The sequence below is a fragment of the Pristis pectinata genome, chromosome 11 (assembly GCF_009764475.1).
Source record: "Pristis pectinata isolate sPriPec2 chromosome 11, sPriPec2.1.pri, whole genome shotgun sequence".
Classification (NCBI taxonomy): Eukaryota; Metazoa; Chordata; class Chondrichthyes; order Rhinopristiformes; family Pristidae; genus Pristis; species Pristis pectinata.
In genome coordinates this window covers 1,532,572-1,557,842 of record NC_067415.1, presented here as the reverse complement: position 1 = coordinate 1,557,842, position 25,271 = coordinate 1,532,572, and the positions used below count along the sequence as shown (strand labels likewise).

General features: G+C 57.3%; 1 protein-coding gene across 1 annotated transcript in view; it reads right to left on the bottom strand.

Annotated features, from left to right (window-relative positions):
* Nucleotides 1-10,772: 10,772 nt before the first annotated feature.
* Nucleotides 10,773-25,271, bottom strand: part of slc6a7 (solute carrier family 6 member 7) — a 50,426-nt gene continuing 35,927 nt past the window's right edge. Inside the window, exons 9-15 of the mRNA XM_052026596.1 lie at nt 25,034-25,158; nt 24,053-24,165; nt 18,142-18,276; nt 17,296-17,395; nt 14,125-14,243; nt 12,076-12,249; nt 10,773-11,505 (exon numbers count right to left, since the gene is read on the bottom strand). Coding sequence (XP_051882556.1) covers nt 11,371-11,505; nt 12,076-12,249; nt 14,125-14,243; nt 17,296-17,395; nt 18,142-18,276; nt 24,053-24,165; nt 25,034-25,158 — 901 coding nt within the window. The 3' untranslated portion in view covers nt 10,773-11,370. The remainder of the gene's footprint in view (nt 11,506-12,075; nt 12,250-14,124; nt 14,244-17,295; nt 17,396-18,141; nt 18,277-24,052; nt 24,166-25,033; nt 25,159-25,271) is intronic.

The following is a 25,271-nucleotide window of genomic DNA, read 5'->3' as shown; positions in this document are numbered from 1 at the left end:
CGAGCTGCCAGAGGAAGTGGTAGAGGCAGGGACATTTAAACTTTTAAAAGGCACTTGGACAGGTACATGGATGAGAAAGGTTCAGAGGGATATGGGCCAAACGCGGGCAAATGGGAATCTTGGTTGGCATGGACCGGTTGCACACACACACACACTTCTGGAAATGAAGCTGGACAGTAACTGAAGTGTCAGTGGGGGAGCACTTTGGGACCACCGACCATAAAAAAAACTAATAGTTTTAAAATAGTTACAGAAAAAGAAAGGACTGGTCCACAAAATAAAGACCTAAACTGGGGCAAATCTAACTCTGATGGTGTTAACCAGGAACTTACAAAGGTTGATTGGGAGAGGTGTTTGCAGGCAAATGGGAGGCTTTTAAACATGAGATGGGGAGAGTTGAAGGCCAACATGTTGCTGTCGGGGTGAAGGGCAAGGCTGGCAGGAGGGGGGATTAATTGACGAGGGATGTTGAGGGTCTGGTCAGGGAAGAGGAGGAGGGAAGATGTCCGAATAGGCAACTGGGATCAAACGAGTCAGGGCACCAGGTACAGAAGTTGGGAGGTCACGGTGCGGTTGTACAGGACGCTGGTGAGGCCGCACTTGGCGTATTGTGTTCAGTTTTGGTCGCCCTGTTATAGGAAAGACGTCATTAAGCTGGAGAGAGTGCAGAGGAGATTTGCGAGGATGTTGCCAGGACTCGAGGTACTGAGTTACAGGGAGAGGTTCACAAGATCACGAGACAAAGGAGCAGAAGTAGGCCATTCGGCCCATCGAGACTGTTTCACTACCTCACCTATTCCCATCCAGCCCCAATTCCCGGCCTTTTCCCCACATCCCTTGGTTGGACAGGCTAGGACATTACTCCTTGGAGTGTAGGAGACTGAGGGGTGATCTCATGGAGGTGTATAAAATCACGAGGGGCAGAGATCGGCTGAGAGTCTTTTTTCCAGGGGCGGGGAATCGAAAACTGGAGGACATAGTTTTAAGGTGAGAAGTGAAAGGTTCAATAACAACCTGAGGGGAACTTTTTTACCCAGCGGGTGGTAGGTGTCTGGACCCAGCTGCCAGAGGGAGTGGGTGAAGCAGGTACATCAGGCACATTGAAGAAGTCTGTGGACAGGTCCGTAGGTGACAGCAGTTCAGAGAGAGATGGGCCAAGTGCTGGCAAATGGGATCAGCTTGAATGTACATCCTGGTTGGCATGGCCACGATGGGCTGAAGGGCCTTTTCCCGTGCTGTATGACTCTATGAGTCCTTTGAGGATGATAAGGGATGTGGGAGTACACACGAGAGGGAAATCAGGAGGGCAAAAGGGGACCTGAGATATCCTTGGCAGATACGGGAAAGTTGTTTGTCACCAATATTAACGATGTGGATGAGAGTGTAGGCGGTGTGGTCAGTAGGTTTGCAGATGACGCCAACACTGGTGGAGTGGTGGACGGTGGTGAGGGTGTCTCAGGTTATACAGGACCTCAATCAACCGGGGAAGTGGCCCAAGGAACGGCAGAGGGGATTTTACTCAGACAAGTGTGAAGTGATACATTTTGGTCAGTTGTAGAACCGAGCGACCTGGGGATACAGGTCCATAGTTCCATGAAATTGGTGACATGTAGGCAGGGCGGTGAAGAAGGTGTTTAGCACGCTGGCCTTCATCGGTCAGGGCACTGAGTACAGGAGTTGGGACGTCACATTACAGCTGTACAGGACGTTGGTGAGACGGCAGGAGTGTTGTGTGCAGTTCTTGTCACCCAGATATAGGAAGGATGACATTAAGCTCGAAAGGGTGAAGAAAAATTCACAAGGATGTTACCAGGTCTGGAGGGCTGGAGTTATAAGGAGAGATTGAATAGCCTGGGACTTTTCTCCCTGGAGTGTAGGAGGTTGAGGGTGATGTTTATAAAATAATGAGGGGTGTCCATAATGTGGACGCTCACAGTCTTTTCCAAGGGTGGGAGAGTCTAAAACTAGAGAACACAGATCTAAGGTGAGAGGGGAAAGATTTAAAAGGGACCTGAGGGGCAAGTTTTCCACACAGAGGGGGGTGGGTGTGTGGAATGAGCTGCCAGAGGAGGTGGTTGAGGTGGGGACAGTTACAACATTTAAAAGACACTTGGACAGGTCCATGGGTAGGAAGGGTTTAGAGGGATACGGGCCAACCATGGGCAGATGAGACTTGCTCAGGTAGACATCTTGGTCAGCATGGATGTGTTGGGCCGAAGGGCCTGTTCTCGTGCTGTATTACTCGATGAGTTTAAAGGGAAATCCTAAAAGACTCTCTCAGCATATTGACAGCAAGGGTAACTGGGGGAGAGCAGGTCCCTTCCGATCAGCGTGGTCGTCTGCGTGTGGGGCCACGGGAGACGGGAGAGGTCTTACATGAATATTTCTCATCTGTAGTTGCTGTGGAGAATGACGGGGAAGCTCGTGAGTACGGGGAAGGGAACAGTGATGTCCTGAAATATAATGACATTATGAAAGAGCAGGAGTTTGTGGTCTTGAGGTCCTTTGCCAGGGCCCTGGCAGAGATAGTTGTATCTTCCTTAGTCACGGGTGAGGTGCTGGAAGACTGGAGGGCAGCTAACGTTGTGCCTTTATTTAAGAAGGGCTGCAAGGACGAGCCAGGGAACTACAATGATGGGAAAGGTACTGGAGGGGATTCCGAGGGACAGGATATACCAGTATTTGGAAAGTCAAGGACTGATCAGGGATCATCAGCACGGCTTGAGATCATGTCTCACGAATTTGAATTTTTTGAAGAGTCCACCAGGAAGATTGATGAGGACAGGACAGTGGACGTTGTCTACATGGACTTTAGCGAGGCCTTTGAGAACGCCCCACATGGTAGGCTGGTCTGGAAGGTTCGATCTCATGGGATCCAGGGCGAGTCAGCCGACTGGATACAGAATTGGCCCGGCGGAAGGAGGCAGAGGGTTGTAGTGGAGCGGTGTTTCTCAGGTTGGAGACCCGTGACCAGCGGTGTGCCACAGGGATCGGTGCCGGGCCCACCGCGGTTTGTCATCTATATTAACGATGTGGACGAGAGTGTAGGCGGATGGTCAGTAAGTTTGTGGATGACGCCTACATTGGTGGAGTGGTAGACGGTGAAGAGAGTTGTCTCAGGTTACAACAGGATCTACGTGATCATAGAAAGTGGGCCAAGGTGTGGCAGATGGAATTTAACTCGGACGAGTTAAATTGGACCAGTTGGGCCTGTTTCCGTGCTGTGTGACTCTATGGCTCTAAGTGTGAAGTGTCGCATTTTGGGAAGTTTAAATGAGGATAGAACATACACAGTAGAACAGGGAAACCGAAGGGGTCAAGCACATAATTCCCGAACAGTGGTGACGTCAATAGATAAGGTGACAAACACTTGCCTTCATCGATCGGGGTATAGTGTGCAAGAGTTGGGACGTCACCTTACAGCTGTACAAGACGTTGTTGAGACCGCACCTGGGTGTTGTGGGCAGTCTGGTCGCCCGGCTATAGGAAGGATGTGATTAACTCGAGAGGGTGAAGAACAGATCTACAGGGATGTTGCCGGGACTGGAGGGCTGGAGTTATCAGGAGAGGCCGGACAGGCTGGGACTGTTCTCCCTGGAGCGAAGGAGGCTGAGGGGTGGCCTGATCGAGGTATCGAGGTTTATAAAATCATGGGGGGCGTAGTTAAAGTGAATGGTGAATGAGTCATTTTCCCAGGGTGGGGGAGTCTAAAACTGGAGGCAGAGGTTTAAGGTGAGAGGGGAAAGGTTTAAAGGGGACCTGAGGCGAACTTTTTTCACACAGAGGGTGGTGGGTGAGTGGAACGAGCTGCCGGGGGAAGGGGTAGAGGTGGGGACAGTTACAAATTTGGACAGGTCTGTGGGTGGGAAAGGTTCAGAGGGCCAAACGCGGGCAAGTGGGGCTGGCCTAGATGGGCATCTTGGTCAGCATGGATGTGTTGGGCCGAAGGGCCTGTTTCCGTGCTGTATGACTCTATGACACACGCTTGGACACATACACACTCTCACGCACACACACACACGCACACATGCACACGCACACACACACGCACACACACACACACACGCAGGCACACACGCACGCACACACACACGCACGCATGCACGCACGCGCGCACACACACACGCACGCACACACGCACACACACACGCGCGCGCGCACTCATACACACACACACACACACACACACACACACACACACACACACACACACACACACACACACACACACACACACAGCCCACAGTTCTCCCAAACCCCTGGATGTTGCCAGACAGACCACAGGACAGAGGGAAGGTGGAGGGAGCAGGAGGGGCTGTGATACTGTGGTGGGGGCTGAGAGAGGGGTGAGGGCTGGTGGGTCAGGGAGGAGTGAATAGGAGGCAATGAATGAAATCGGAATTACTCCCAGAGAGACACAGAGACTGACAGCCGGGAATGGGACGGATGAGATGGGAAAGGCTGGTGATCCCAGATTGTGGAATTTGGCCCTCCTGTGTCCGGCGTCCCCTCCCTAACCCCACCTCCTGTGTCGCCCCCCCCCCCACCCCCCGGCTGTGGCCGGTGGCTTTGTGTGGGAGGAGGTTTGCCAACAGTGCTGTTCTCAGCATCCTTCACCCCCCACCCGCCCCCGCGGGCTCAGGGAGGGGCTGCTGTGCTTCTGCAACCTGTCCCTGTTCCACCCAGAGCAGGGGGCTGTCCCGGGGGGGGGGGGGGGGGTGCAATTAACGGCTCGCAGGCTCAGCCACAGCTGGACCCGGTTCACCTGACTGGGGACAGCCCCCTCCCCAACCTGACACCCCTCGGGACCAACCAGCAGGTATGGGGGGGGTGGGGAGGGGTGGGTGGACAGAGAGAACCAGGAGAGGTGGGGAGGGAGTGAGGGTGGGTGGAGAAGGTGGGTGGGATGTGAGGGAGGGGGTAGGGTGAGGTAAAGCAGGCGTGGAGGAGGGTGGGGAGGGGAGGGTAGAGATGAGGGGACGGTTGGTGATGGATGAGGGAGGGTGGGGAGTGGAGGAGAGTGGGGGGGTGAGGGGTGGCTGGGAAGGGGTGAGGGAGGGTGGGGAGTGGAGGAGGGTGGGGGGGTGAGGGGTGGCTGGGAAGGGGTGAGGGAGGGTGGGGAGTGGAGGAGGGTGGGGGGGTGAGGGGTGGCTGGGAAGGGGTGAGGGAAGGTGGGAGGATGCAGGTTGAGGTGAGGGGAGGGGAAGTGGTCTCGAGGACAGATCTGGGCTGTGGGGAGGGTGCGATCAGTCTCACACTGTTTTCTCCCACTCCCCCGATTCCCAAGGCTGGGAATGTGGGATCTGCAGTTGGTGGGGGGGGGGGGTGGGATAAATCTGAGGCCCGTTCACAATGGGAGATTACAGGGTGGGTCAGTTGGATGCCCCCCCACCCCTCCCCTCCCCACGTCGCCAAACGCCTTCACCATTCGGGATGGGATTGAACCTCGGCTCAGTACAGAGGAGGTGAGCGTGAAGGTCCCCCACTCACCTGCCCTCCCCCCACCTGCCTGCACCCCCCCCCCTCACCGTTAAATGCTCCATGATTATCGCTGGTCCTGGGCACCCCTTCGGTCTCCTGGTCTCCAACCTGTGCCGACCCGGTCGGAACAAACGCGCTGGTCAACGTGCCGGCCAGAATCCCAGATCAGAAGCCCCGCGGATTATCCATGGCGGTGTGGAGTGAGCAGGCGGGTCCTGGCGCCTCCCTGTCCCTCTGGCCGTCAGCTCTCTCTGCACTCCCCCCCCCCGACCTCCGCAGCAGGTGAACGGCACTGGGTGTAGCAGCCAGTCGGTGAGCCGAGCCCAGCTCGCTGCTTCCGGGGTCTGTAACCGCCGGAGACTGTTGCCACGTGACTCGCCCAGGGACTCTCCACTCCAGTATCAAATGATGCTCCTGCCTGTAATTAGCAGCTCCCCGCAGGGAGCACCAATCCGGCCTCACAATATTCCAGCTGGATTCAGTAATTAGAAATGAACCACTCATTAAAATGAGATGTTACAATTACAGACTCAGGTGTTGTTCTGTGTCCTGTTTCCAGAAGTGTCACTCAGTCACGGAACATCTCCCAGCCACCCAATCTCTCTCTGTCCGTCCCTGCGTGCTCTCTCTCTCTCACGCACTCCCTTCCTTCTCTCTCCTGTGGAGCCCCTGAGAGGGTGTAGGTACCATGGACAAGGGCTCTCCATCATGTTCCTCTCTGCCTCTGCCATTCTGGCCAATGCCTTTATGCACTGCCGTTACCCACCCACCCCCACACTGAGGCTTTCTGGGGTCTGGTCCCCACAGAGGTTACAACATTCTGAAGGCAATCCTGGGGGCAGGAGTTATAAGGGAGGTGGAGGGGGTGGGAGAGGGTTCTCAGCACCAGGACAAAAGCAGAGGAACAGTGACTCGGGGGGAGCGATTACTTTCTCTGGCGAATAACAAGCCGCTGGAGGAACTGAGCGGGTGGGTTCAGGCAGCATCTGTGGAGGGAAACGGGCAGCCGAGGTTTTGGGTTCAGACCCTTCACAGCACTGCATCACTCTCTCTTTCTCTCTAATTATCCCCTCCTCTACCTTCTGTCCTCTTCCTTGGACCAGCTCCCCGTCTCCCCCACCCCCCCCACAGCTCAGACACTTCTCTGACTATCTGTCACCCTGTTGTGAGCCAGGCAGTAGCTGTGCCTGGGCCTAGCCTGGCTACAATGGGGTGACGTGTCACCTTGACTCAAACAGGAGTCTCAGATCTTCGTGTGCTCCAGGGACGGAAGATCCCTCTGAGATCAAAACATATAAACATGTTTTTTATCAAATATTATTTTCAACAACTGTGTTGTGACAGGCAAGATATTGAACAACATGATACGACATTCTGCTGACCTGAAAAGGCACAAGCTCACCCTCCCACCTCTCTCTCCATAGCTGCTGCCCGACCCACTGAGGATTTCCAGCTTTTACATTTTAGTTTCAGAGTCAAAGTGGAGTTTATTGTCAGATGCACAAGTCCGTGTGTTCACAGGTGCAATGAAACACTTCCCTGCAGCAGCATCACAGGCACAGAGCATCAGATAAGCAGCATTCACAAGAAAAACATAAATTAAACAATTTTTTACAAGAAAGAACACAATTAGAACAAAAAAAATTTAGTGCAAAGTGATCCTAATGTTGCTAAACTGCAGTGATTAGGGTTGTGCCGGTTGGTTCAAGAACCAAATGGTTGAAGGGAAGTAGCTGTTCCTGAACCTAGTGGTGTGGGGACTTCAGGCTTCTGTACTTCCTGCCCGATGGCAGCTGCGAGAAGACGGCACGGCCCGGATGGTGGGGATCTTTGATGATGGGTGTTGCCTTCTTGAGGCAGCACCTCCTGTAGATACTCCCGATGGTGGGGAGGGATGTGCCCGTGATGTATTGGGCAGAGTCCTCTACTCTCTGCAGCTTCTTACGTTCCTGCGCATTCGAATCACCGTCCCAGACCCTGATGAAACCAGTCAGGATACTTTCAACAGTACACCTGTGTTCAATGATACCTCATTCACCTCCTAGGAAAGTAAAGGAAGTGAAGAAAGACACTGGCATGCCTTCCTTGTGATCACATCAATCTGCAGGCCCAGGACAGGTCGTCCACTTTGTCAACACCAGGAACTTAAAGCTGCCGACCCCTCCACCGCCGATCACCAGTGTAGACTGGCCCCTGTTCGCCGTCTTTTATTACTTTGGACATCTCCCTGATCCTTCCGTGCTGTGGACGTGCAGAGAAGGTCTCCTCATGGGAGAGCCGAGAACTCGGGGCAACAAACAATCTGCTGGAGGAACTTGCTGGGTCTGTGGGGGGTGGGGGTGGGGGGAGGGAAGGGAATTGTCGACGTTTTGGGTCGAAGCCCTGCATCAGGACCGGGGCAGGGTCTCATCCCTCTCCCCCACAGATGCAGCTCGACCCGCTGAGTCCCTCCGGCAGGTTGCGTGTTGCTCCAGATTCCAGCGTCGGCAGTCTCCGGTGTCCCCCTGGAACTGGGGCCACTGTTTCAAAGCAAAGGATCAGCCATTTAAGATCAATGAAACGATCCCCGTCAGTGTTGCGAACGTATGTTTATTTACATATTTTTCATGAGACATAGAAAGAGGCCATTCAGCCTGTTTAGCCTATACTGGCTCCCAGAACAACCTATTCCCACTCCCATTCAGTCCTGATGCAGGGTCCTGACCCGAAACATCGACCGTCCCTCTGCCTCCACAGATGCTGCTTGACCCAGTGAGAACTTCCAACATCGCAGTCTCTGGACTCCATTCCCACGCCGACCTCCCCATACCCGGTTCTCTCCAGTCAATGGAACGCTCTTCCTCAAGGGCCGGTGGAAGCTGAGTCCTTGAAATATTTTTGTCAGAGGGAGGGAGATTCCTGACAAAGGAGGGGGTGAGAGATTCCTGAGGTCAGCAGCAATGCAGAGCTGTGGTTGGGGTCTGCTGTTGAATGACGGGGTAGGTTCGAGGGTCTGGGTGGCCGGTTCCTGCTCCCAATGTGTACATCCATACCAGGTCACCCCCCCCCCACCCCACCCCCAGACTTGGAGGGTCACCGAGACCACCATGAACTGGGAGAACCCTGTCCAACGAGAGTGTGAGCCCCTCCACCCTCCCCTCCCTCCATCTAACTGACCATCCTGAGACACCAGGGCTCGGCCCTGCTCCTCCTCCCACGCTGAGACGGCAGGGACAAGGGGAGAGCAAGTTCTCGTCACCGTGGCCCTCCTGCACCTTCACCCCCACTGCCATCGGCACCATGTCCTCAGCCAACACTGGTCACCAGAGGGCCCAGCTCGGGAGCAGAACGAGCCCGGCTCCCTCCCACTGGGCCCAGCCTTCCTTGTGTAATTGTCTTTATTAATTCAGCAGCTGTTGTTGTCGATGCCTCACCCGGTGAGAGGGACTCCCCGGGGTGAGCTCCGAGAACAATGCCAGTCCTGGATGGAAAATCTCCGGTAAATATACCAGGGCTGGGCTGTGTTGTGGGTGTGGGAGGGGAGGAACACGTAACCAATAAACGGGGGCAGGGAGCCCACTGGCCACTCTGCCCATCAATTCCTCATACTCCCACCCCATTCCATTACCTCAGTGTTGGCTCTGAGTGACCCTGAACCACACCCGTTCCCCGGCACAGCTTCCAGTCTCTCTAGCCCACCGTTCTGTCAGTTCCACTGTCTCCCCCGCTGCCCCCCGCCGTCTCCCCGACTCCCCCACCCCCCTGTCTCCCTCACCCTGTCTCCCCATCTCCCCATCTGGAATTGGTTTATTATTGTCACTTGTACCGAGGTCCAGTGAAAAAATTGCCTTGCTTACCGATCGTACAGATCAGTTCATTACACAGCGCATCGAGGTAGGACAGGGTAAAACAATACACGATGCAGAGTAAAGTGTCACGGTTACAGAGGAAGCGCAGTGCAGGCAGACAATAGGGTGCAAGGCCATAACGAGGTAGATTGTGAGGTCAAGGGTCCATCTGACCCACCCACTGTGTCCCACCTCCGCCACCCTCCCTCTCCCCATCCTCCTCACATTACCAACTGGTCTGCATCCTGCTGTGTCCTTTGACAACTTCCTCACGACCCACAGCATCTGCAGTCTGCCTGCACTCAGTTACTGTATTCCCCTGTACCACCTCACTACCCTGAGGTTGAGAATGTTGCATGGATGGCAGAACTGTACCCCGGTACACGTGGCAATGATAAACCAGTGTCTGTGTTGTCTGCAGACTGACTGATACAGTCGGGTGTTGATGGGATCAGCGGGGGTAACCAAAGCCTGGGTGGGGGTCAGTGTCTAATGGCAGGGATATAAGTCTGGCAGACCCAGGGAGTGCGGTGGGAGGGGCGGTACTGTGGGAGGGTCACACTGTGCGAGGGGCGGTGAGGAGGGTGGGTCACACTGTGGGAGGGGCGGTACTGTGGGAGGGTCACACTGTGGGAGGGGCGGTACTGCGGGAGGGTCACACTGTGCGAGGGGCGGTACTGTGGGAGGGTCACACTGTGGGAGGGGCGGTGAGGAGGGTGGGTCACACTGTGGGAGGGGCGGTACTGTGGGAGGGTCACACTGTGCGAGGGGCGGTACTGTGGGAGGGTCACACTGTGCGAGGGGCGGTGAGGAGGGTGGGTCACACTGTGGGGGGGGCGGTACTGTGGGAGGGTCACACTGTGCGAGGGGCGGTGAGGAGGGTGGGTCACACTGTGGGAAGGGCGGTACTGTGGGAGGGTCACACTGTGCGAGGGGCGGTGAGGAGGGTGGGTCACACTGTGGGAGGGGCGGTACTGTGGGAGGGTCACACTGTGCGAGGGGCGGTACTGTGGGAGGGTCACACTGTGCGAGGGGCAGTGAGGAGGGTGGGTCACACTGTGGGAGGGGTGGTACTGTGGGAGGGTCACACTGTGGGAGGGGCGGTGAGGAGGGTGGGTCACACTGTGGGAGGGGCGGTACTGTGGGAGGGTCACACTGTGGGGGGGCGGTACTGTGGGAGGGTCACACTGTGGGAGGGGCGGTGAGGAGGGTGGGTCACACTGAGGGAGGGGCAGTACTGAGGGAGGGTCACACTGTGGGAGGGGTGGTACTGTGGGAGGGTCACACTGTGGGAGGGGCGGTGAGGAGGGTGGGTCACACTGAGGGAGGGGCAGTACTGAGGGAGGGTCACACTGTGGGAGGGGCGGTACTGTGGGAGGGTCACACTGTGCGAGGGGCGGTACTGTGGGAGGGTCACACTGTGCGAGGGGCGGTGAGGAGGGTGGGTCACACTGTGGGAGGGGCGGTACTGATCAGAGGTGAATCGCAGACCCTGCTGATAGTCTCAGGTGAACAGGAAGGACCTGGCAGTGGTCGGTGGGAGATGGGGAGGGGGTGTCTGAGCATCCTGGCCCCACAAGTGGGAAATAATCCAATTGCTGACGTCTATGCAGCTTGCTGCGAACATTTGTGCTTGGTACATTACAGCTGAGACCCCCCTCACCTGGGGACAGGTCAGGGAGTGGGAGGGGAGGGGTGGGTGCCAAGGGTCAGCTGTTGGGACCGGTTGACGTGGACAGTGACAGTGTGGGCAGTGTGGCCGGCTCCCAGTCGACCCCTGCGTGTTGCCATGGCAACAGCCGCTTCCTTCCCGAGGCTGAGTGCTCCTAGGGCAGTGATAGTGAGTGGATGAGGGAGTGCGGCCTCGCCGGATTCGGAGGTGGGGAGGGGTGTGAGCGAGCGCTGACCAGCGGTACCAGGAAGGTCCTTGCCGCACACGGCGTGCACTGCCCCCATGGACCCCATTCCACACCCTCACTGCAAGTCAGGAGCTTTGGTCTGGGCCAGAGACCCCACACCCCCGCTGGGCGAGGTCCCCTCTGCCACCGGGAGAGGGGGCACCTCACGCCTGGGCCTCGGTGAAGTCGTGGTCGGTCAGTGTGACGGAGAAGGGCACGTCGACAGTGTCCTGGGTGAAGGTCCGGTCCCCTCCTGTCACCTTCCAGGAGTTCAGGGGCCGGATGGCCTTCCGAAACCGCTGTGGAGGAAAGGAACAGATATCGGAGGTCAGTTGTGGGCGGAGGCGCCCCGGTCAGTCCGCGCACCCAGAGGTTCTCCAACGGCCCGGGATCAAGATGGGACCACCCCTCGATGGGACCACTCCTCATCAGGACAACGGAAACCGGACACGGTCATTGGTCTCACTGGACCAGGGGGCCTGTGGACCCTGCAGCCTTGAACATGGTCCAACCCTCGCCCTCTGGGTCCTGAGGTCAAACCCTCACCCTCCGGGTCCAGAGGTCAAAACCTCACCCTCCGGGTCCTGAGGTCAAATCAAAGGGATACAGGGAGGGTCTCACTGTGGGAGGGGTGGTACTGAGGGAGGGTCACACTGTGGGACCATCACACTGAAGGAGTGTCACACTGTCAGCAGTCCCTCCCCTCAGACACTGACTCACTCTGCACTGTGGGTGATTTCATGGACACTGCCTCGGAAAAGGCCCGTGTGTGGTTTATGTGAATTTTAATTCCTGCGTCCTTTTCTCTTGGATGATTATTTATTCAGATATGTCGAACGGCAGAGGGAAAGTTGAGAAAGCATCCTCACATCTCGCAGCGTTCCTGACTCCTTCACCACTGCAACCACTGACCAGACGGGAATCTGTACGCAGCACAGCACCCCCAGACACACGCCGAGCGCCTTCCCCCACGCTGGATACTCGTAGGAACCATAGTGTAAGGTTGTGTTGTACATCTCAATGAAGATGTACATCAGGATGAACTGTGAGGGAGAGATGGGGTTAGATACCAGAGGTGTTACATCAGAAACCAGCACATCACACCCACAGACGACCTACCACAAGCTCACAGCTACATGTGTGGGAGATCACGTCTCATAAGTTTGATTGAGTTCTCTGAAGAGGTGACCAAGGTCCCACACAGTGGGCTGGTCTGGAAGGTTCAATCTCATGGGATCCTGGGTGAATCAGCCAGTTGGATGCAGAATTAGCCTGGTGGAAGGAGGTGAGCGGTGGGGGTGGAGGGTGTTTCTCAGATTGGAGGCCTGTGACCAGCAGTGTGCCGCAGGGATTGGTGCCGGGCCCACTGCGGTTTGTTATCTATATTAATGAGTTGGATGAGGATGTAGGTGATGTGATTAGTAAGTTTGCAGATGACTCCAACGTTGGTGGTTTGGTGGACGGCGAAGGAGGTTGTCTAAAGTTACAACAGGGTCTTAATCAACTGGGGAAGTGGGCAAAGGAATTAAGTACAACAGTTGGGACATCATGTGACAGCTGTACATGGTGTTGGTGAGGCCGCACAGTGTTGTGGGCAGTCCTGGTCGCCCAGATATGGGAAGGATGTGATTAAGCTGGAGAGAGAGCAGAAAAGGTTCACAGGGATGTTGCTGGGACTGGAGGGCGTGAGTTACGGGGAGAGGTTGGCCAGGCTGGGACTTTATTCCTTGGAGTGTAGGAGATGGAGAGGTGATCTTATAGAGGTGTATAAAGTCATGAGGGGCATAGATAGGGTGAATGCACTCAGTCTCTTTCCCATTGTAGGTTGTCTAAAACTAGAGGGCACAGGGTTAAGGTGAGAGGGTTTAGATTTAAAGGGGACCTGAGGGGCGGGTTTTCCACACCAAGGGTGGTCCGTATGTGGAGCGAGCCACCAGAGGAAGTACAGGCAGGTACAATAGCAACAGTTAACAGGTACTCAGACAGGTCCATGGATGGGAAAGGTTCAGACGGATATGGGCCAAACGCGGGCAAATGGGACTAGCTTAGATGGGAATCTTGGTCGGCATGGACAGGTCGGGCCGAAGAGCCTGTTTCTGTGCTGTGTGACTCTGTGACCGTGAGACACGGATTGACGAGGGCGGATCCTGTTTCCAGGGGCAGGAGGTTAGTAACTGGAATCTTTTGATTTTCTGGGATTGTCACACTGATCATCCCTGATCAATCCCTGCCTTCCCAAGTGCGGATTCATCCTGTCCCTCAGAACATTGTCCAATAATTCCCTCCCACTCCCATTGGTCTCCCGGGCCTGGAATTACCTGGCGATTACCAGCTGCCTTTCTGGGGTATTTGCTGTTCTCCTGGCACCTCCCCGGTGGCCAGTGAAGATCTACAAATCTCCATCAGGGCCCCAGTGACCTCCTCCTGTCCCTCCCACACCAGCCTGGGGAATGTCACCAGGCCCAGGGATCCATCCACTACGAAGGTGCCATTCTATTTAATGATAACACGTTGTAGAAGTTCTCCCGGCCCCTCCTTGAGCTCTCCAACTACAATGCAAGGAATCAGGCCTTTCAGCCCATCGCGACCGTGCCAACTATCAACCACCCATTTACAACAATCCCATTTTATTCTCCCCACACTCACATCAACCTCTGCACCCCCCCCAGGTTCCACCTCTCACCCACACACTGGGGGCAATTCACAGTGGCCGATCAACCCACCGACCCCTCACATCGTTGGGATGTGGGAGGAAACCGGAGCCCCCGTGGGAAACCCCCGCCGTCACAGGGAGACTGCTGGTCAGTGGGCAGCAGGGGGTTGGGGGAGGTGAGGAGGATGGGGAGAGGTGAGGGGGTGGGGAGAGGTGAGAGGAGGGGGGGAGTGAGGGATGGGGAGGGGAGGGGTCTGCACCTTACCAACAACAGGAGGGGAGTGAGGAGGGCCCAGCAGGCCTTGAAGTAGATCAGCAGACGGCCACACCAGGGCGGGCAGTAGCGCAGCATGTCGATGATGTCCTCACAGAACTGGTTCACTCCTGCGGGCAGCGGAACCGGAGGGAAGTCAGACTTGCATTTCTGTAGCACCTCGCCGCAGCTCTCAGCCACTCAGGCCCCGGTGCTCAGTGCAACGCTCCCAGAGGGACAGCGCAGGAAAAGGCCCTTCGGCCCATTGAGTCCGTACCGACCATCAACCATTTACATCAAACCCATTTTATTCTCCCCACATTCCCACCGGCTCCTCCCAGATTCAGCCCCTCACCCACACACCAGGGGCAATTTATAGCGGCTGATTAACCCACCGACCCCACACGTCGTTGGGAAGTGAAAGCCATGCCATCAGGGGGAGAATGTGCAAACTCCACACAGACAGCCAGCACCGGAGGTCGGGATCGAACTCGGTTCTCTGGCGCTGAGAGGCAGGGGCTAACCACTGTCGCAACGAAGAGAACCAGACAGAAAATGCACAGCAAGCTCCCACAAACATCACACTGGTCCGTGAGCAGGTAATGGAGTTAAGTCCTGCATTAGATCCCAGGGAGACCTGCTGCCCTCCTGTAAACGGACGCATCGCATCTCTGACAGTGCAGCACTCCCTGAGCATCGCACTGGTGCCGGCCTGGCTCACGGGCTCTCGTCTGGCGCCCGTGATGTTCAAGGGAACCCTGCAGAGCCGACAGCATTCAGGGAGACCCCTGTGCTGGGTGCCGATCACAGTGAGCAACAGGTAACCACCTCCACCTGCAGAGAACTTCAGCACAACTCTGCAGCCCCAATCCCCCTTGTCAGCCTCTCCCACTGCCCATTGCCCACTGTCCACACCGGCCTCAAAGTTAGAACATCGAACATAGAACCGTACAGCACAGGAACAGGCCCTTCGGCCCACCATGTCTGTGCTGACCATGATGCCAGTCTAACTAATCTCCCTGCACGTGGTCCGTATCCCTCCATTCCCAGCCTGTTCATGTTCCTGTCTGAATACCTCTCAAACGTTGCTAATGTACCTGCCCCTACCCCCGCCCCCGGCAGCCCGTTCCAGGCACCCACCCCTCTCCGTGTAAAAAACCTGCCCCCCACCATCTCCTTTAAACTTTCCCCCTCTCACTTAAAATGCATGTCCTCTGGTATTAGACATTTCCACCCTGGGGAAAAGACACCGACCGCCTACCCTATCCGTGCCTCATAATTTTATAAACGTCTATCAGGTTTCCCCTCAGCCTCTGCCGCTCCAGAGAGAACAACCCAAGTCTGTCCAACCTCTCCTTACAGCCTTCATGTTTAAATAACTTGAGCCCTCAAAATGTCTGCCCCATAAATCCTCCTCCGTCTCCCACTCTCCTGCTTGTGTCCTGATGTTGGGAATTTCCCCTTGAGATCTCACTGAGGAATGTCTCTGACCACGCTGTGTGCCATCTCCCCGAGAGGCTCTGTGGTCACTTTTCTCCTGCCTTGCATTGATTGTTTTAGCCAGATTGCAGGCCCTGTTTACTTGCAAGGAGGGCGTAACCAGGGACAGGAAGAGACCATTCGGCCCCTCGAGACTGCTCTGCCATTCAATGACTTGGCCTCAGGTCCACTTTCCTGCCTGATCCCTGAATCCTTAACACCCCTACAGACCAAAGGTCATCAACCCTGCCTTGGATTCTTTCCCTGACTCCATCTCCACAGCTCTCTGGAGCCAAGAATTCCAAAGACATTCAGACAGGTCCATGGATAGGAAAGGTTTAGAGGGATACGGGCCAAATGTGGGCAGATGGGACTGGCTCAGGTCGACAACTTGTTCGGCATGGACTGGTTGAGGGGCTGTGACTGTGACCAAGAGCACAGACCCACACAGACTGAACGGGGCAGAAGAAATCCCTCTCCATCTCGATTGCAAAGGGGCAATCCCTCAGTTTGAACCCCCCCCCCTCCCCGCAAGGGAACCAGTCTCCCTGTCTGTCCTGCTCAGAACCTTACCTGAATCCTCAGTGACAACACTGCTGCCATCAGATCCCTGGGGCAGGTGGTGTCCATGAAGGATGGTTGGAACATTGGAATGATGTGGAATCTCACAGCAAGGAGGGACTCAGTTCACACTCCAGTGCTAGCTCTTAGGTAGACCACCAATCGGTCTCCCTCCCCGCTCTCTCCCCCTGGCCCCATACCCGTCTAGTTTATCTGGTTTCCTTTTACTTGTTATTGACCTGAAATATTGACCCTTTTATAGAGTCAGAGATCATTCCGGATCCACCCCGTTCAATCTGCGCATGGATCTGTGCTAATGGTCACAGTCACAGCCCTTCGGCCCGACTGGTCCGTGCTGACCCAGATGACCATCAAAGGCCCATATCCCTCTAAACCTTTCCCGTCCATGGACCTGTCTGAATGTCTTTTAAATGTTGTTAATGTACCTGCCTCACCCATCTCCTCTGGCAGCTCGTTCCTCACACACCCCACCCTCTGGGTGAGGAAGTTGGCCCTCAGGTTCCTATTAAATCTCTCCCCTCTCACCCTAAACCTGTGCCCTCTAGTTCTTGATCCCCCAACCGTGGGAAAAAGACAGTGTGCATTCACCCTATCGATGCCCCTTATGATTTTATACACTTCTATACGATCACCCCTCAGTCTCCTACGCTCCAATGAAAAAAGTCCGAGCCTGCCCAACCTCTCTCCATAACTTGGTCCCTCGAGTCCCAGCAACTTCCTCGTAAATCTCCTCTGCAGTCTTTCCAGCTTCATGGCATCTTTCCTACAGCAGGGTGACCCAAACTGAGTGCAATACTCCAAGTGCAGCCTCAGCAGAGGCACCAGAAGGGTCATTGACTGGAAACCTCCCAGCATCTGTGCACTTTTGCCCCTCGGTATTAGTGATTGGATCTGCTTCCCTGCCCTTCCAGGGAGAACCTCCCAGATCCAGAAAACAGATGCTGGAATCTGAAACATAAACGGAAGTGCAGGAGGAACTCAGCAGGTCAGGCAGCATCTGCAGAGAGAGAACCCAGGCACTGTTCCGGTCAATGACCCTCGGTGCTGATGCCAACCGTTCATTACTTGCCCACTCATGAGGTGTCCGTGTGCCCTGAGGGGGCAGATCCCTGCAGAACTTACCGTAGAAGAATGCAATGCCCAGGCACATGAAGAGGGTGATGATGATGAGCCCGAAGCTGGTGCTGTAGGCATCGATCAGGGTGAACCAGTAGATGCCTCCCTGTGCGGAGAGATGAGACCGAGCTGTTCACCCACGCCGACACGACAGGTCCAATCGATTCCCCTCCCCAACCACCACACTCCCATGGGATATTTTACTGAGGATATTCCCAGGAATTCTGTGGGTCACTAAGTTTGAGGAGACTTCCTGCGATCTTACTGGTGGCCGCTTGAGATGTCAATCCTCCTGCCTAGGATCACCTCCAAAATTCCAACTGGTTACTATATTGGTAATGACCTGTGATCCTATTGGTTACAGCCTTGCTATCAACCAGTGGTCCCGACCGAGATTTGGGATTTAGCACCAGATTCCTGTTCATTCCTACGCTGAGATTGACCCTATATTCCCATTAGCTCCTATTTCAGAGGTGATCCCATCTTCTCATGGGATTGACTCCGTCTTCCCACTGGTTCCCTAGCCCGGGATCGATCCTGTATTCCTATTGGTTGCTATGATGGGATTGGCGCTGCATTCCCATTGCATTCCCATTGGTTGCTAGGATACTGTTGACCCTAATTCCTATTGATGGCTTGTCAAGCACTGGCCTTGTGTTCCCATTGGTTGCTATGATGAGATTGACCTGTCTCTCCATTGGTTTCCATGTTGGAGGTTGAGCCTGTATTCCCATTGGTTGCTATGATGGTGTTGACCCTGTCTTCCCATTGGTTGCTATGACGAGGTTGCCCAGCGTTGCTATGGGTTACTGTGTTGGGAGGATTCTGCCCTTGGGTCACCCTGGGCCATACCTCAGTAATAAGCAGCAATCCCAGGAGGTAGAACGAGAAGCAGAGCACAGCCAGGAACATTGTCTTCCGTTTCCTTTCCCGGAGCGCCGGGAACTCATCCAGGATGGCAGTCGTGATTCCCTCCAAGTTCCCAAACTGCAACCAAAGCACAGGGAGAGTCAACAGGGAGGTGCAACAGTGTGGGCCGTTCCACAGATTAGTTCCGTCCTCCGGGTCAAACATTCTATCCCGCTGACTCAATGCAAATCGTCCGTCCCTATCACATCCCCTTACAGCGAACTCCCCACCCACTGAATCCCCCCCCCCACAGCTCACGGACACCCTCCCCCATCACCGACTCCCCCCACCCACCGAATCCCCCCCCACAGCCCACGGACACCCTCCCCCATCACCGACTCCCCCCACCCACCGAATCCCCCCCCACAGCCCATGGATACCCTCCCCCATCACCGACTGTCCCCACCCACTTAATCCCCTCCCACAGCCCACAGACACCCTCCCCCATCACCAACTCCCCCCACCCACTGAATCCCCCCCCACAGCCCATGGACACCCTCCCCCATCACCGACTGTCCCTACCCACTTAATCCTCCCCCCCAACAGCCCACAGACACCCTCCCCATCACCGACTGTCCCCACCCACTTAATCCCCTCCCACAGCCCACAGACACCCTCCCCCATCACTGACTGTCCCCACCCACTGAATCCCCCCCCAACAGCCCACAGACATCCTCCCCCATCACCGACTCTCCCCACCCACTGAATCCCCCCCCAACAGCCCACGGACACCCTCCCCCATCACCAACTCTCCCCACCCACAGCCCACGGACACCCTCCCCATCACCGACTCCCCCCACCCAGTGAATCCCCTCCCACAGCCCATGGACACTGTCCCCCGTCGTTGGGCATTGGTTGGGGTGTAAATGTCCACGATGATGTTGTGTAGGGTTGTTACCGTCAGCAGGTGTGTGCAGTGGGACAGAGGGGCGACAGGGTGGGAACCAGTGGGGAACTCATGGAAGAGCTTCAGCAAAACCGAAATCCATGAGGCCGGGGGTTAAGGTGAGGGGGGGAGATTTAAAGGGGATCTGAGGGGTAACATTTTTCCCCAGAGACGGGTTGATATCTGGAACGTGCTGCCAGTGGCAGAATCAGACATAATGACAATGTTTAAGAGATATTTAGACAGGCGCCTAACAGGCAAGGTGTATGGTCTTAAATCGGGGAACTGGGATTTGTGTGGATGGGCAATGGGTCAGCACGGACGTGGTGGGTCGAAGGGCCTGTCTCTGTGTTGTCCCACTCTGGGACTGATAACCTCAGAGGCCAACATTAGAACGACAGAGGATCGATCAAGGCAGCGAGAGGGTGAGAGTGAGAAGTTCACACCCACAGGGTGATTGTCCATGGTGTATTGAGGGGGAGAGGGAGAGGGGTGAGGGGGGAGAGCGGGAGAGGGGGGAGGGGGGAGGTCAGAGGGGGGAGAGGGGGCAGGGGGGGAGAGGGGGAGAGGGGGCGGAGAGGGGAGGGGTTGGAGGGGGAGAGGCTGGAGGAGGAGAGGGGAGAGGGGCTGGAGGGGGAGAGGGGATGGAGGGGGAGAGGCTGGAGGAGGAGAGGGGAGAGGGGCTGGAGGGGGAGAGGGGATGGAGGGGGAGAGGAGAGGGGAGGGGGCTGGAGGGGGGAGGGAAGAGGGGGGAGGGGAGGAGAGGGGAGAGGAGAGGGTCTGGAGGGGGAGAGAGGGGAGGGCAGGGGAGGGGAACTGGAGAAAATCTCACAGGGAGTGAGGAGGAAGGAGGGGAGTTTGCAGCGACCAACGTTGACGCAGCCTGTTTCTGTGCTGTAACCTCTCACCAGAGGAAAGCCCCGTGGTCTCCCCTCACTCTCCTGTGTCAGTGCCCGACTGGCCTTCGCCCAGTTCAAACACTGACCCCAGAAGTGAACTCCCGACTGTCCCGTGTTGACAGTCACTGCCGGAGAGAACAGCTCCCCTTCTACAGCTCGCTCCTCTCTGCCTCCGTTGGGGCTGTAAATGTGGACACTGCCAGTCTTTCTGCCCCCCTCCCCATCCCCTTTAAGGGGTGTCCAAGGATAGATTGAACACCCCTGGAACCCTTCAGCTGCACAGACTGGAGGGGGAGCACCACTGACACCTGGTGGACACAGAGCCGCCTGCAGCGCACAGCAAGCATTCTGCGGATTCAGGGGTTCAGTCAAGGGTAACCCGAAATTTGTTTCTTGTCTCAAGTTGTACTTGTGAACACTCATCACATGGTTGTCCCTCTGAGGCTGACTGCCTTGGAAAAGCAGCCTCAGTATGCAAGACAAACTTTTCACTGTACCTTGGTACAAGTGACAGTAATAAACCAATTCCAATCAAGGACCTCTCCCACCCCAGACACTCTCTCTCCTCTCCCCTCCCATCAGGCAGAAGATACAAAAGCCTGAGAGCATGTACCCCCAGGCTCAAGGACAGCTTCTATCCCGCTGATATCAGACTATTGAATGGACCTCTCAAACGCTAAAGGTGAACTCTTGATGCTACAGGCGCTTATTCTGAATGATGGGATGGGTTCAGTCTGACTCATCTCACTACATGAACCCAGTCTCATCAGTGGATCTGATAACTTCTGACACACAAGAAATTCACTGCTCTTCAGACACGAGCTGGGAAACTCGTACAAATCCACGTGGAAATTAAAACCACCTGTTACAGTCATTCTGTATTTGTAGCCAGCTTGTCTAACCTCTACGTTTGTGTATCTCTCTCTCCTACCTTCTGCTAGAAGGTCCAGGAGAGTGAAAGCTCAGACGTCCAGACTCAGGAAGAGCTTCTCCCCCACCTCTGTCGGACTCCTGACCCAGTCACCTCTCTCACACCCCCTCCCGGTGGTGCTGCCAGCTTCTCAGACCCTCAACCCTCCCCCTTCCATTCCCTTCACGTCAGCATCTCCTCCTGCACTCCCTCAGTCTGCCCCACTGCACTCTGCACCATTCGGTTGCTCCGTGCTGGTCGCTGCATTTCCTGTTGTATTTATTCCCACTGTGTTCACCGTTCACTCTGCGAGCTTCACACCAGCGAGGAATTTCATTGCACCCGGCTGTGTGTGTGAGACAATAAACTGATCTGAATCTTCATGACCTCAGAGCCATTGACCGCCAACCAAAGCAAACAACTCATCACACTTCACACAATGACCACAGAGTCACACAGCAGGGAAACAGGCCCTTGGCCCTACTGGTCCATGCCAACCCAGATGCCCATCTAAGCCAGTCCCATTTGCCCGCGTTTGGCCCATATCCCCTCGAAACCTATCCTGTCCGTGGACCTGTCCAAGTGTCTTCTGAATGGTTTTACTAGGTACTACATGCAGCGTAAAATACAAAATGAGAAAAAAGTTGAGGGTTTTAGATATAAATCTGGATGAGAGGCAAGTGGTGTGTCAGGGTGTGACAGACACCCTAGAGCGGACTCTGGACCTGTCCGAACATAACTTGGTCACTCTCCCCAGGAATGTGTGACCAATGCAATAACAGAATGGACTGCTGTTCCTGTCAGCCGTACAGAAGCAGGACGACTATTAATGGAGGGCAGGCCTGCATACACAGTTTTAAATCCCTTCTGCCCACCTATAAGGGAGATGCAGCAGTGCAGCGGGTAGTGCCGCTGCCTCACAGCTCCAGAGACCCGGGTTCGATCCCGACCTCCGGTGCTGTCTGTGTGGAGTTCGCACGTTCTCTTTGCGTCTGCTTGGGTTTCCCCAGGTGCTCCGGTTTCCTCCCACATCCCAACGACGTGCGGGTCAATGGGTTGCCCCCAGTGTGTGGGTGAGGGGTAGAATCTGGGGGGAGCTGATGGGAATGTTTGACATAACAAAGGAATCTTGGGGTCCAAGTCCATAGCTCCCTGAAAGTGGCTGCACAGGTTGATAGGGCGGTGAAGAAGGCATATGGCGTGCTTGCCTTTATTAGTCGAGGCACTGAGTTCAAGAATCGGGAAGTTATGTTGTAGCTTTATAAAACTCTGGTCAGGCCGCATTTGAAGTATTGCATTCAATTCTGGTTGCCCCATTACAGGAAGGGTGTAGGGGCTTTGGAGAGGGTGCAGAAGAGGTTCCCCAGGATGCTGCCTGGATTAGAGGGTATGTGTTATAAGGAGAGGTTGGACAAACTTGGGTTGTTCTCTCTGGAGCGGCGGAGGCTGAGGGGAGACCTTACGGATAGCAGTTTATAAGATTATGAGAGGCACAGGCCGAGTAGGCAGCTGGTATCTTTCTCCCAAGGTCAAAATGTCTAATACCAGAGGGCGTGCATTTAAGGTGAGGGGGGGGAAAGTTCAAAGGAGGTGTTCGGGGCAAGTATTTCACACAGAGAGCGGTGGGTGCCTGGAATGTGCTGCCGGGGGTGGGGGTGGAGGCAGATACAATAGAGGGGTTTCAGAGGCTGTTAGACAGACACATGAATGTGCAGAGATGGAGGAATGTGGACACTGTGCAGGCAGGAGGGACAAGTTCAATTAAGCATCATTAGCTTAAATAGTTCAGCACAGACATGGTGGGCCGAAGGGCCTGTTCCTGTGCTGTTCTGTGGAATGTATGTGATAGGGGGGGGGGTGAAGAGTAACACAGGAAGTGACGCCGGTCAGAGCAGGCAGGGAGGGGTCGTTAACTGCAGCTGATTTGTCTGAGGGAGGGGGATGAGGGTGGGGGTGTGGGTGCAGAGGGAGGGGGTGGGGGTGTGGGGGATATGAGGGTGGGGGAGTGGGGGTCGGGGTGCGGAGGTGGGGGGTGCTGAGGGAGGGGGTGGGGGTGTGGGGGATGAGGGTGGGGTTGGGGGTGCAGAGGGAGGGGGCAGGAGTGTGGGGGTGCGGGGTGTGGGGGAGGGGTGGGGATGTGGGGGGTGTGGAGGGAGGGGCTGGGGGTTGGGGGTGTGGGGGTGTGCGGGGGTGCAGAGGGGAGGGGGTGCGGAGGTGGGGGGTGTGGAGGGAGGGGGTGGGGGTGTGGGGGATGAAGGTGGGGGTGGGGGGTGGGGGGGGGGGGGGGGGGTGGGGGGGGGGGGGGTGGGGGGGGGGGGGGTGGGGGGGGGGGGGGGGGGGTGGGGGGGGGGGGGGGGGGGGGGGGGTGGGGGGGGGGGGGGGGGGGGGTGGGGGGGGGGGGGGGGGGGGGGGGGGGTGGGGGGGGGGGGGGGGTGGGGGGGGGGGGGGGTGGGGGGGGGGGGGGTGGGGGGGGGGGGGGGGGGGGGGGGGGGGGGGGGGTGGGGGGGGGGGGGGGGGGGGGGGTGGGGGGGGGGGGGGGGGGGGGGGGGGGGGGGGGGGGGGGGGGGGGTGGGGGGGGGGGGGGGGGGGGGGGGGGGGGGGGGGGTGGGGGGTGGGGGGGGGGGGGGGGGGGGGGGGGGGGGGGGGGGGGGGGGGGGGTGGGGGGGGGGGGGGGGGGGGGGGGGGGGGGTGGGGGGGGGGGGGGGGGGGGGGGGGGGGGGGTGGGGGGGGGGGGGGGGGGTGGGGGTGTGGGGGGTGGGGGAGGGGGTGGGGGTGGGGGTGTGGGGGGTGGGGGGGGGGGGTGGGGGTGTGGGGGGGGGGGGGGGGGGTGGGGGTGGGGGTGTGGGGGGTGGGGGGGGGGGGTGGGGGTGTGGGGGGTGGAGGGAGGGGGAGGGGGTGGGGGTGTGGGGGGTGGAGGGGGGGGGTGGGGGTGGGGTGTGGGGGGTGGGGGGGGGGGGTGGGGGGGGGGTGGGGGTGGGGGTGGGGGTGTGGGGGGTGGGTGGGGGGTGGGGGTGTGGGGGGTGGAGGGGGGGGGAGGGGGTGGGGGTGTGGGGGGGTGGAGGGAGGGGGAGGGGGTGGGGGTGTGGGGGGTGGAGGGAGGGGGTGGGGGTGGGGGTGTGGGGGGTGGGGGGAGGGGTGGGGGTGGGGGGGGACCGTTACCAGGGTGTCGATGCCGAGGGTGAAGAGCATCAGGAAGAACAGGATCGACCAGATGAACGAACCAGGCAGGAGCGCCAGGGCTTCTGGGTAGGCCACGAACGCCAGACCGGGACCTGCGGTGAACAGAGGGCAGGTCGCCACACATCGGGAACACGGCACAACACGGCACGGCACACCCTGTCTGCCGCCGATCCTCACCCAGTCCCACCCCCGTCCCAGTCCCACCCCCATCCCCAGCTCCAACCCCAACCCCACCCCCAGCCCCAAACTCCGTCTGTGCTTCCGGACAGCTCAGGACTCAGAGCTCGTCAGGGTGGGAGAGAGGGAGCAGGAGAAAGAAAGAGAGTGTGTGAGGGGAGGGTGCGGAGGGAGCTTCACCCTGTGTCTGAGCCCAGGAGTGTGTGACGGGACGGTGCGGAGGGAGCTTCACCCTGTGTCTGAGCCCGGGAGTGTGTGACGGGACGGTGCGGAGGGAGCTTCACCCTGTGTCTGAGCCCGGGAGTGTGTGATGGGATGGTGCGGAGGGAGACTCACCGTGTGTCTGACCCCGGGAGTGTGTGATGGGACGGTGCGGGGGGAGCCTCACCCTGTGTCTGACCCCGGGAGTGTGTGACTGGATGGTGCGGAGGGAGCTTCACCCTGTGTCTGACCCCGGGAGTGTGTGATGGGACAGTGCGGAGGGAGCCTCACCCTGTGTCTGAGCCCGGGAGTGTGTGACGGGACGGTGCGGAGGGCGCTTCACCCTGTGTCTGAGCCCGGGAGTGTGTGACGGGACGGTGCGGAGGGAGCTTCACCCTGTGTCTGAGCCCGAGAGTGTGTGATGGGACGGTGCAGAGGGAGACCCACCCTGTGTCTGACCCCGGGAATGTGTGATGGGACGGTGCGGAGGGAGCTTCACCCTGTGTCTGACCCATGGTGTCTCTGCCGTTGCGAATCCTCAGCGGAGGGCTGTGGTGCCGTTGTGCTGATCGCCACTCTCACCTGAGTCAGCCACGTCGCTCACCTCCACGCCCTTCTTCCACGCCATGTGTCCCAGGATGGAGAAAATGGCGAATCCAGCAAAGAAGCTGGTGATGCAGTTGCCGGTCACAATGATCAGAGTGTCCCTAGGAGAGAGGTCTCAGGTTACTGACAGATTTGGGCAGCGCACGACCCTCCTCACTGTCCCGGCCGGGAACCACCTGTAGACTCACCTCAACCCCGGGATGTAACTGGTTCC